The 13,111-nt window shown below is 35.8% G+C and overlaps 4 gene segments (V, D, J or C); 1 reads left to right on the plus strand and 3 right to left on the minus strand.

The window, feature by feature from the left end:
- Positions 1-127: 127 nt before the first annotated feature.
- LOC131533785 (immunoglobulin kappa variable 3-11-like) lies at positions 128-1,355 on the minus strand. The segment is given in 2 exon segments: positions 128-999; positions 1,126-1,355. Coding segments are annotated over 2 exon segments (396 nt in total).
- Positions 1,356-1,807: 452 nt separating this feature from the next.
- Positions 1,808-2,500, minus strand: LOC131533794 (Ig kappa chain V-VI region NQ2-6.1-like). The segment is given in 2 exon segments: positions 1,808-2,328; positions 2,426-2,500. Coding segments are annotated over 2 exon segments (384 nt in total).
- A 478-nt stretch (positions 2,501-2,978) lies between these two features.
- Positions 2,979-4,528, plus strand: LOC131532823 (Ig lambda chain C region-like). The segment is given in 3 exon segments: positions 2,979-2,999; positions 3,113-3,164; positions 4,010-4,528. Coding segments are annotated over 3 exon segments (390 nt in total).
- A 2,008-nt stretch (positions 4,529-6,536) lies between these two features.
- On the minus strand, positions 6,537-7,029 carry LOC131533804 (Ig kappa chain V-III region VH-like). The segment is given in 2 exon segments: positions 6,537-6,876; positions 6,957-7,029. Coding segments are annotated over 2 exon segments (375 nt in total).
- Between the last annotated feature and the right edge of the window lie 6,082 nt (positions 7,030-13,111).

Here is a 13,111-nt window from a genome sequence, read left to right on the forward strand (position 1 = left end):
TTGTACGACTCTTTATCACTGTGTGAACATTGGACCACGGCTGTGGTAACTCTGACAGTAATAATATTTTGTGTTTAATAATTAAAATTGACCATTTTTAAAAATTAAAATACTGATGTTTGGCCAATTTTATTTATTTGTTGATCTGAAAAATACAGCCTTTGTGGTTCAATAATGAGCAACAATAACACATGATGACTTCCACAGAGGGTGAATCATTTTATAAGAACTGTATATGGACAATATGTTTACTATGAATGTCATCAGCACAAAAGGATTACAGAAGCACAATGGCTCTTCAATCAATAGATCCCAATATAGTTCACTATGATCAGGTCTAAAGATTATAGAGCGAATGAAGTTTATATAGCGTTTTACTGACTTTTTTGTAGTCAGTAAATATCATGGATAACTGAATTAAATAGTTCCATAGTTTGCTCATCACCAAAAGACACTGAAATAACCTGTGCCATAAGACAAAATCAGGCCCATTTTTTTTGTTTACAGATGTGTTTTCTCTGGTGGACTGTGATAGAAGAGAAAACTGTTGAAATCCTCTGTGTGTCAGTAGTGAGTGATAGTGTTTGAGCAGCTGCAGGATCAGTTCAGTCTCTGTGACTCTGACTGACGGAGGTTTTTGTACGACTCTTTATCACTGTGTGAACACCCAGCTATTACTGATCCTGTGTACACTCTGACAGTAATAATGTCCAGCATCTTCAGTCTGGACTCCACTGATGGTCAGAGTGAAATCAGTCCCATAATTTGCTCCATTGCCACTGAATCTAGATGGAGTTCCTGACTGCCGTGATCTAATGTCATAAATGAGGAGTTTAGGAGCTTCTCCAGGTTTCTGCAGATACCAGGCGAGACAGGAGCCACAACCCGCTGAACGATCTCCAATTCCTCTGCTAGTCTGACAGTTTATAGTAACTGTTTCTCCTGGTTGAGCAGCTGCTGCTGAGGGAGTCTGGGTCACAGAAATTTGTCCTGCAGTTTCTGTGAATGACATTTCAAAAGATAATAATGACAACAGTTATTAAAGTATCCAGAACAAAATCAGTTTTACCATCAAAAACATGCATATAAATCACATTTTGAGTTATTAATTAGAGTCAAATGAACCTTGAACAGAAAGAATGAGTGTCCAGATACAGATGTTGATGATCATCATCTTCTTGCTGGTTGTTCTTTCAGTTAAAATGGAGAAAAGCTCTCAGTGATGAAGAGTTAAACTCACAGCACTATAAACACTCTCAGAGCACTGAAGCATCTGATCAATATGCAAACACACTCAAGATCATTTACCTGAAGACAGTCGCTCATTATCAGAGACAAAATACAATTACTGAAGTGAGAACATAAGAGTAAAAATGAATCTTTTTCATAATATCTAAACTTCTAATAGCCAAACGGTTATAAATTCTATCAGATCATTCAGTTCTGAATAAATCTACAAAACCAACTTTAATGTATAATAACCTGACTCTCTCATATCAGTCTTTGAGAATATTTTTTACTGTGTTTGGATGAAAATGTGATTTATTATCATCTGCTCTAAAACTCAAGAACGTGTTTATATGTTGCTGTTAATATCTGCATTATGACTGATGTACGTAATAAATCAATACCCTTATTAAACTGCTCAAACAGCATGTTTATGATGCTGATCATGCAATTTAGAAAGAAGAATGAGGATTAATCAAAAATGCAGAAGATAAAAAATAGTGAAGAATACAAACTATACACTGAATGGAAGATCAAAGTGACTGAATTTCTACACGAAGGACTAAAAATAAAAGCAGATTAAAATGATAAAGGAATGATAAAGAAAACTCAGTCAAAAATAAATAATGATTAAGCTCAACAAAATAATGTTCATTATAAGATCATATTGTGTTTCTTCACTGTTGAGTGAGTGATAGTGTTTGAGCAGCTGCAGGATCAGTTCAGTCTCTGTGACTCTGACTGATGGAGGTTTTTGTACGACTCTTTATCACTGTGTGAACACATATTTACTGTTGATGTAGTGGTAACTCTGACAGTAATAATGTCCAGCATCTTCAGTCTGGACTCCACTGATAGCCAAAGTGTAATCGCTGTGAGATCCACTGCCACTGAATCTAGATGGAGTTCCTGACTGGAGACGGTTTATATAATAAATCAGGAGTTTAGGAGCTTCTCCAGGTTTCTGTAAGTACCAGAACACACATGCTGGACTGCAGGCTGTAGCAGGACTACTGAGTTTACAGCTCATCTCAACATTTTCTCGTGGTGTGACAGTTTTCACTGAAGGAGTCTGAGTGACTGTGATCTGAGCTTTACACCCTAAAAACAAACCATTTATTAGTCCATAAAAATATATTATTTGACATAAGATAAATTATTTAATCAATATTGTTTATTTTAAATATATAAAATTCACCTTGTAGTATAAAGCAGTATGAAAGTGTCCAGATGAAGACGATGAAGGTCATGTTGATGAAGATTGTTGTGTGTGTCAGTGATGAAGTGTTAAACTCACAGCACTATAAACACTCTCAGAGCACTGAAGCATCTGATCAATATGCAAACACACTCCAGATCATTTACCTGAAGACTGTCACTCACACACAAAATACAAATACTGAAATGAGAAAAATTTACCTTTTTTATAATATTATATCTTCTACTAGCCAAGTTGTTATAAATTGTCACATCATTAAGTTCTGAATAAATCTACAAGACCAACTATATGATCCTGACTCTCTCTTGTGAGACTCTGAGAATATTTTTGACTGTAGTTGGATAGAAACATGACTGTTAATTCATAAATTTTATGCCAAATCCATGGATGTTTCTGCAGGTTTTTAACAGACAGGAGGATCATCACATGTGTCTCTATCAATCACTGAATCAACTGAGTTTGATTGTGATTCTCGTCACACGTGATATAAAACATGGTCACATTTATAAATTCTCTTTGCAATTTAGTAATGATGTGGGCTGAATCACATGAAGTAAAGTAAGGTAGTTTGTGCTGTGAGTGGATGTGTTTGTTGGAGACTCAGTTGATGTGTGTTTGTGCAGTTAGTGAAGCGTTCAGGAGGTTTTTGTTCAGCTGCTCTATTAGTTTGTATCACTGTGGGTCACTTTCGGCAGCGGCACCAAACTGGATGTTGGCAGTAAGTAAATCATCATTTAATATTATTAATACAATAACTGACTGTTAAACACATTCTTACTCTGTAGGATGCACTTCTCTGCTTATTTATATATTTTAATTTTATTTTTAGTCCACATTGAACGTTTAGCAGTTAACATTGAAAAGATGGTTTACATTTTCATGGTATCTTTGTAATTTCCAGTGAACTATAATCATTTCTGTTATTTCAACTTAATTTTATTATGATTTTTCAGAGCTTCAGCTCTTTTTTTCCTCAATGATAATTAAATTCTAAATGGATAAAAAGGTGCACTGAAATAAAAATTACATTCGGTAGTCATTTTAACATTTTGATTTTACTTGAAAATTTAAGACAGTAATTAACACACTCAGGTGAACTGATTTTCAGATTAGTGGATTGATTTTTAAATAAAACCTGCAGACACTTAACACTGGTTGCTTAACTGTTTATTATTTTTAATATTTGATAGTTTAATAATTATAGTAGACTAGCCTTGCCAGTCAGAAGTTATATTTTCTATTTTTAAAAGTTTTCTCGTGCTGTCATCAAAAAATGTAATGAATTCCTGCAGTTATGTTTATTCATATCTGATCTTGCTTTTAATCAAAGTAACATTGAAGTTGATTATGTAAATGACTTTTCAAATCAATATATTTCACCAAACATTCCTTCATTGCTGCTTTTCACAGGTTTTATAAAAATTCATTCAGTTGACTTGTAGTTTAATGTTGCTAAAAAGACTAATAAAACTATCACTGTATTAATTGTTCATATATTTTTCTGAGCCTGAAAGGAGAGAAATGCTTTCTTCTTGACTGAGTTGAGTGTTGTGTGTTTGTCAGGCGTCACTCGTCCTAAAGTGAGCGTCCTGCCGCCCTCCAGTGCAGAGATCTCCTCAAAGAAGACAGCGACACTGGTGTGTGTGGCCAGCAAGGGCTTCCCGTCAGACTGGAGCCTGAGCTGGAAGGTGGACGGGAGCAGCAGGTCTCAGGAGAGCAGCGCTGGGCTCCTGGAGAAGGACGGTCTGTACAGCTGGAGCAGCAGCCTGACTCTCTCTGAGCAGGAGTGGATGGAGAGCGTCTCAGTGAGCTGTGAGGCCACACGGAGCGGCCAGCCTGCGCTCACTGGACACGTGACGAGACAGCAGTGTTCAGAGTAGATCTGCTGCTCTTCTCACTCATGTCTCACGTGGAGACTAACAGCACATGAGCGACTCCTTCATTCTCCACATCCAGCTTCAGTCGCTCTCATCTGCAGCTGCTCTGCTTTCTGTGCTTCATACAAGACTCTGTGTGTGCTTTATCATTCAGTGGTGATTTTATTAAAATTTGCTCAATAAATAAAATACAATTGTAACTTTATGTTTTTGTGTTCTTTTTTGTCATTTGTGACCCTGAATTACAGAAAAATCCTAACTTTAAAATCTTATCTTATCTGTTTGGTAACCATGGTCATTTCCGTTAGGAACACATTTAGGACAAAAGCTACTACAGAACAGCATTTCCTAAGAGCGTTATCCTATCTTAACTACAGATAGGAAGGGGGTATTACAGAAACCTCCTAACTTGACAAAAAAATCCTAAAAACTGTCTTAACTTTAGGACAACCCCCCAGCTGTCCTAACTTCAAAATTATTTGAAAGCTAATGGAAAAACTGCTTACAGTTGCACTGTCCAACAATGGCATTACATTTATTAATAATTGAAAATGAAGAACGGAGATGTTTAATGGTAGAATGACTCTTGGAGGACCCTGAAGATGTTACATTTTGATGACAAAAAAAGTATAATTACAGACTGTTGCGCAACATGATATTACAGTTAGCACAGGAACTGCAAGCAGCATTACAGAGACCAACAAAAGCATCACGGAGCAATACTGGTTGTAGTGCAAGAGACCAATGCCTTACGTTTTTTTTTTTTTTTTTTTTGATCAAGGAGATTTTAAAAGTGAAGTAGCTTTTGCTTACCTCATCAGCAGCTCGTGCAGTGTTGGTTGCTTGGTAACAGACCTAAGAGTTGATTGTCGAACTTGATGGTGCAATTTAAGATTTCCTAATTAGAGATAAGATACGATTTTGTAAGATAGGATAAGAATCCCAAATTAAGTTAAGATTTGCTTCTGTAATACGAATTTGCGAAAAATCCTAATTTAACACATCATATCTCAAGATAAGAAACTTTCTGTAATATGCCCCCTGGACCACAAAACCAGTCTTAAGTGTCAATTATTCGAAGTTGAGATTTATACATCATCTGAAAGCTGAATAAATAAGCTTTCCATTGATGTATGGTTTGTTAAGATTGACAATATTTGGCTGAGATACAACTATTTGAAAATCTGGAATCTGAGGGTGAAAAAAAATCTAAATATTGAGAAAATCGCCTTTAAAGTTGTCCAAATGAAGCTCTTAATGCATATTACTAATCAAAGTTTTGATATATTTGATATATTTACAGTAAGAAATGTACAAAATATCTTCATGGAACATGATCTTTACTTAATATCCTAATGATTTTTGGCATAAAAGAAAAATTTATAATTTTGACCCATAGAATGTATTTTTGTCTATTGCTACAAATATACCCCAGCGACTTAAGACTGGTTTTGTGCTCCAGGGTCACATTTTTGTTTCGGATCTTTCATTGATTCAGGGTTTTAGCTCACATTTAAAAATTTAGAAACTTCACTCAGTGGACCATGAAAAAACACCTGCAGATACATTATGAAACAACATGAACCTCACAAATATAGTATTAGATAAACTGATCGATATTGTGTTGAAGATAAAGTGCGTTAGATTAACATTTAATGTAGCAAGTGGAAAACTGAATAAATGTTTTATATTTAATTTAATATCCATGAAAATTCAAAACTCAAACTCACAGTTTCACTGTTTAATTGGTTGAACACTCTGAACTGGATCAGTTTCACTTCTGCTCATGGAGTGATGAGACATGAAGTTTGAGCGGTAGTTTTATAAGATTTATACAACTTATGAATTAACTGTAACAAGGGATGGAGACTTTTGATTGGAAGATGATGAATAAACTATTCAAGCAGCAACATCTTTATGTTCCGCTGATGCTTTTTGGAATATGAATGTATAATTAGTAAGAAATTATGCACTATTAAAATACATAATCATAAATATCATGGATTAAAAAATGAGTTGAGAGTACAGGGAGATAAACCATAAATTATCTGAAAAAAATTATCAGTATATTAAAATGATTTTAATAATCTTCAAAAAATAACGATGGACCTCAATAAGATCATATATGTGTTTCTTCACTGTTGAGTGAGTGATAGTGTTTGAGCAGCTGCAGGATCAGTTCAGTCTCTGTGACTCTGACTGACGGAGGTTTTTGTACGACTCTTTATCACTGTGTGAACACATAGTTGCCACTGACAGAGTGTCGACTCTGACAGTAATAATGTCCAGCATCTTCAGTCTGGACTCCACTGATGGTCAGAGTGAAATCAGTTCCACCAAATCTTCCATCCCCACTGAATCGACTGGAACTGCTGCCATAGCGATCATTTACACCATAAATGATGAGTTTAGGAGCTTCTCCAGGTTTCTGCTGATACCAAGCTAAACCCCAGCTATCTATTCCAGGCTCAGTTTTACACTCTATAGTAGCGGTTTGTCCTTCAGAAACAGTCAGAACTTCAGGCTGAGTCACAGTGATTCCTCTGGATGCTGCTGACAACAACATTATATGTGTTTAATCAAATTAAATCAACATTAATAACTCAGAAATGAGCATCTTTCTCTTCTGTTACCTGGAATAAAAGCTGTCAGAATCCAGATGAAGCTGCTGAAGAGATTCATTGTGTTTGTTGGTTTTGTACCGTGGTAAACAGCAGTGTGTTATAAAGTGTTTGAGTCTGAACGCTATAAACACTCGGAGCGCTGAAGCATGTGTCGATGCAAAGTGACTCTCTGTGGAAAAACCCTCCATCAGTCAGACGACTAACTGTTTATTTCTTCATAAGACTCTTATCATCGACACATTATACAGAGACAAACACAAACACACAAAAGCTCATTGAGAATCACTGGATTGCAGCGGTTTTTATGATGTTGAGCTTCTATAAACTGTCAGACTGTTGACCAGCAGTTAAAACGTGATGATTCAGTAAATGTGCAGTGGTTTAATGCACTTGTTAACTGCATGATCTGTTTGTTTGAATGTGTTTGGTAAAATTCATCACTGAAAAATTTAAATGTCCACATGCAGATGAAAACTGATTTATTTTGTGGCCTTAATTGTGTTTCATACAATGGCGTGTGTTTTTACTTCTTTAGAAGTCTTTAATGTCTCTGGTGTGTTAAAGCCGGGCTCACACTGTGCGATTTTTTAAAAGTCCTTTAGGATTGTACTTGTCAGACTGTACGAACATGATGATTATGTCACACTATGGGACCTCAGTTGTCATTAATGTCAGACTGTCGACAGTCAAGACGAGTTAAAAAGCGTGCGAAAACTTGTCCGGTTTTACATTATCAACCCATACACGTCCAGTGACTGCGAACTGCATTCCACGCACCGAAATGTTGGCTGTCATGAAAAGTATATGAGCGGCGGCAATACCGGCATGTTTAAGAAGAATAGTGTATGTATTCATACACACGCACATGAAAACAGCGCGCAACCAGTGTTTATATAAAAAGAAACATATCAGATGAATTCCGTGAGCGGACCCTGCTGGAAAAACCAGCATAGACCAGTGTAATTCGCATGCTGGTTTATGCTGGTCTATGCTGGTCTATGCTGGTTTTTCCAGCAGGGGAGGACGGGAGTGCCGGAGTTTATAGCTGATAGAATAATTCTCAAGCATTAATTCTGCTCATAGCTTGCCTTGAAAAACGGAGACAGTTTGATATTCGTCGCAGGGGTAGTCACACTGCAGGACTGTGCGCCAAATCTTCTGACACTGCCAGAATTTCATCGGAGGTGAAATTTGATCGCAACAGCCATTAATCGGCTGTCGGTGAACATGTCAAACCAGCGATCAAAGACTACGGATTTTAGCCTAGGATCATAGGAATCTTTTAGGATTTTCAAAATTTGTCCCAGACGACCAAATCGTGGCCAAAATCGCACAGTGTGAGCCGGGCTTAAGTGTAGCCCTGAGTAGCTTAAGAGAGACAAATAAAATGGCCCCCCCTTTATATTTTAAACTTTTTCCGATCCGGGAACAATGGTAATTCAAGTGACAATTTATTTTATATTACTGGATTACACTGCCTTGTATGAAGCGCCACGTAGGATTTAAATCAAACTTCGCTTATCAATACATGCATATACACCTATAAATTACTCACATATACATGTATACTATTGGATGTTCAAAATATATATATGAAATACACGTGCACACTAATATGAAATCCATACCAATATTATGTTAGTAATGAATGCATATACACTTGTGAATAACTTGCGTATACATATAAACTTGAGGCATGCATACACCTATAGACACTCGCTTATACATATTAACTCGATCCATGCATATACACCCACAACAACACACGCACATACATATAAACTCGCTGCATGCACACACACCTACACATACTCGCACATACATATAAACTCGGTACTACGGTAGTATCGCGATACTAAAGCTTAAAAATACCCGCGGTGCCATTGCATTTTTTTAATCGGTAGTATCGTCCATACGGTACCGTAAGATATGTTGTATGCACGGCAAGAACACTGTTTAAAACGTTAATTTGAACATGCATGCCAGCAGAAACATTACAAGTTGAAATGTCTTTCTGCTGTGCTCTTGTGTATACGCATTATATGGTATTGAGTGTTTCCCGATGCTTCAGTTCAGTTTGCAATGAAAAGTCGCACTTGCAGGTCGTTGTTCATGCTGCAGTTTATCAGAAGAAAGGGTCTGATTCAGACCATCTTATGCCATTTTAAAAAACAGCAGCTCAAGCATCACTTATTCAACATCATAATATCTTACAAGAAAGTATTCTCGCAGTTTTGACCACTTCTAGAACAGGTGTAATAGTTCGTTTCTGGAAACATCTTTGCGATCACGAATGCAAATCCATTCATCAGCATAGCGGCTTTGCACTTGGTTCTTATCAATCATTATATATTTTTTTATTATTCATTTATAATGTTATGTTTTAATATACATGCTGCTAACGCGGAAATTTCAAGATACGAGAGCAAAAAAATGCTCCTGACAGTTCACCAGAAAGAGTGCTGTTTTTGTTTCGTTTGTGTTCGAATCCAAATCCACGTAGATTTGGGCGAATCACTGATTCACTGAGCCATTCATAAAAACAATCATTTGATTCGCTCCTGAAGGATTCAGCTGTTTTGAAAGAATCGTTTGAATGACTCAGTGATTTAATCACGAACTTCTGCCACCTGCTGGCCGTTTTTAAGTTTCCCGTCTAAAAGTAGGCATATTACATTATTTTCCAACATATTTCTATATTCAGAATTTAGTATTTAAAACACTAATCTCATAACATTATTTATGCAATTATATAAATACAGTCTAAATGTATAAATGCCACATCTAAATGTCACTTCATGCAGCTTCTGTGCAGTGCTGAGATGAGTTTTGTTTAGATCATTTCATGGATAACAATAGCCAGTCATTCATTCACATTAAGTATTCAGAGAATAATATTGCCTGTTTTCACTTACATCTATTTATTTATTAAACTTTGATTCATTTTGTAGAATTGAATTTTAAATTAACACAATACTGCATGGTATCGTGATACTTTAGCTGGCATAGTATCGTAAGACATTTTTATGGTATCGTGACAACCCTAATATATATATATATATATATATATATTTTTTTTTTTTTTTTCTGAGATACTGAATTTGGGATTTTCCTTAGTTGTCAGTTATAATCATCAAAATTAAAAGAAATAAACATTTGAAATATATCAGTCTGTGTGTAATGAATTAATATAATATACAAATTTCACTTTTTGAATGGAATTAGTGAAATAAATCAACTTTTTGATGATATTCTAATTATATGACCAGCACCTGTGTGTGTATATAAGGGGTGTAACGATATGGATCGATACATCGATACGATGCATTGATGCCACGTGTAAAATATCGATATCTGTAGTGTAAATAGGCACATTTATTACGAACCATCTGATTTACACCCCAAATATATATATATATATATATATATATATATATATATAATATATACACACACACAACTTGCTACATCTGCTGATTTTTTTTTAGTCTGATTAAAAAAGTCTTACACCTCTTGGGTGGCCTTAGGGTGTGTATTAGGGCACGAATTTTAATTTTGGGTGAGCTATTCCTTAAGTGTTGTGAATGTGTCTGTGTGTTTGGTTTTTAGGAGGCTGGAATAACAATCCTACTGCAGGCCAGTTCCAGGGCATTTTCCGCCATCTCATGGTCCGGTGTGGTGTCTCACCAAGCATTTCAGGAAATGTGGTAGAACAGAATGAGACCGTGTCCCTATCGGCTGTTGAGATGTCGTCGACTCTAGCAGCAGAAGAATCTGAAGACCTTCCATCCCCTTTTGTAAACATCTCTGCACTTGTGTGTGACCACAGCTACCTGCCAACCCGTCTTGGGAGCCTTGTGGACAATGCCCTTGTGTACATTTCAGGGTTCGTGGTTCGTCAGATTTTGAGGAAGCTGTCCTGTGATGTGTGCCGTGCTAGCTTGGTGACAGATGCTGTATCTGCTTCATTTGATCGGAGCTACCACTTGCTTACACTGAAAAACAATGGAGGACTGATGATTCCTTCTGAAGGGACAGTGAAGGTGGTCAGATCAGCTGAGCGGTTTATTCGCCAGTCATCCTCTGGGAAAGCTGTCAAAGTGTCCTTGATCAGTCAACTTGTCCGAGCAGAGATTGGCTCAGAGGATGTGTTTTGTCTCAAGGAGCACATTGAGGAAACACAGTTTGGAATTGACAACCATCATTTTTCTCTCTTGTCATCAGTTGTGTTTGTCTTCCACAAACTAAGGATGCACCACATTGCCAAACTGAACACACTTGCACTACAGAGTGGCAACTCAAGAAAAAAGCTCTGCAAAGCTGTTTTGTTCAAAGGGTATTAGCTTTGTACTCTGGAACCCCACAAAGGTTTAGCGATTATAGATGATTCATATATTATATAGTTTTTAATGTTGTTGTTGTTATTATTGTTGTTATTACTATTATTACTTATTGTACTATTCATTACTCACTATTTACCTTTTTACTGTCTATATAATTTTGCAATTGATATTACATACTATTTTGATATTACATTCGAATGAAAAATAAAATAAAAAACTAACTAATGTATTTATTATTATTATTATACAATTTGCTATTATCAGTCTATTATCAGGCTGTTATATTAGGGTACTACTCATTACACACCATTCATTTTATTGTTATTGTCTATTCTGCAAGTGATATACCATATTCTACTTGTTGTTATTCATCAGTTATTATTATTGTATTTTATATACTATAATTACAGTATTAAATATACATCCTATTTTATTTATATATATATATATATATATATATATATATATATTACTATATGCTGTACCCTATTATCAATCTTATGCTATTATATTATTGTACTACTTATTACTTTTTTATTGAATGTTATTCTTAATTATTCTTACAGTTATACTACTGTACATATTTTATTTAGTATTACATCTTATTTTATACTATATTACAAATATATTTGCTGAAGTGTTGTTGTACCAAATCAGATGTGTATTTTCATAAAGAAGCCATCAGTTATCTTTGTTATTGTCTGTTTTGGAGTATGTACCTGTAAATAATTGCATCATTTTAGTGCTATAAAAATATATAAAGGAGCCTGCCAGTGTGATTTGCATTTGTCTGTTTATTCCATTTCTCAATTTTGGTAAATTATTACTTAAGATAGGCGTTTGTTTTTCCCAGTATTTCAAAGGAAACGAGGTATGTTCTGACCTGAAGCACAAGAAAAGCTAAAATGGTGAGGTTAAACACAGAAAAGACTTTTTGAGAAAATTTAATTTACACAAGTGTGAGCTTTTGCAATTCCTTATTAAATGAATTTAACTATCTAGTTTAACTATCGAGATTTTAAGCAACTGGAGATTTTTTGTACACCACGTAGATCATAAACCACTAATATCAGTTGATAAAAACAAACGTTGTCATTTTTATCCAGAAAAACCGCAGCTCTCCCTGTTCGTTGCATTTGTTCACAGGGAACTCTTGCCCGCACCAATATGGCGGACGCGTTGACGTATCGCAGCAACGGACCGAAGCGGCCAATGAGGCGTCTAGGTATTTATATGTCTATGTTTGCCCGCCCCTAGCCGCCCGCGCGTAGATTTGAGTTGAGGGGAGAAGTAAGTTAGCCTAATGGCTTCATCTAGTCGGTATCAAGAGAAGATAAGCTTGATTGGTGTGGACCCATATCAAATAGACCCAACAGCCTTAAGTAAAGATCCGTCCTTATTGCCAGCCGTCACTTATCCGGATATTTATAACCATCTCGTTCATACAGTATCCGCATAACAAAATAACACAGTATCATACAAGCACTAATTCTCTACCTAGTATCAATGCCAGACCTATATGTTCATATAGTTATTGATACTAATTTAATAATTGTCTCAATGTATGGCAGCTTCCTCTATTTGAAAGAGCAGTTTCAGACACTGCTTACAGCTAACCATATGTGATAAAATTATGGGGACAGACTTTGCTGTGAGGTAACTTTAAGTTATCTAAAAACTGTAACGTTAGCCTACATGTGATGAAATGATGGGAACAGACTTTTCTGTGAGGCATAACGTTATATCCCTAACGTTACCTGTGGTAAAATGATGGGAACAGACTTTGCTGTGGGGAGTTGACTGAAAGTTTAGCCTATTTAT

This window comes from Onychostoma macrolepis, chromosome 24 (genome assembly GCF_012432095.1).
Source record: "Onychostoma macrolepis isolate SWU-2019 chromosome 24, ASM1243209v1, whole genome shotgun sequence".
In the NCBI taxonomy this organism is placed as follows: Eukaryota; Metazoa; Chordata; class Actinopteri; order Cypriniformes; family Cyprinidae; genus Onychostoma; species Onychostoma macrolepis.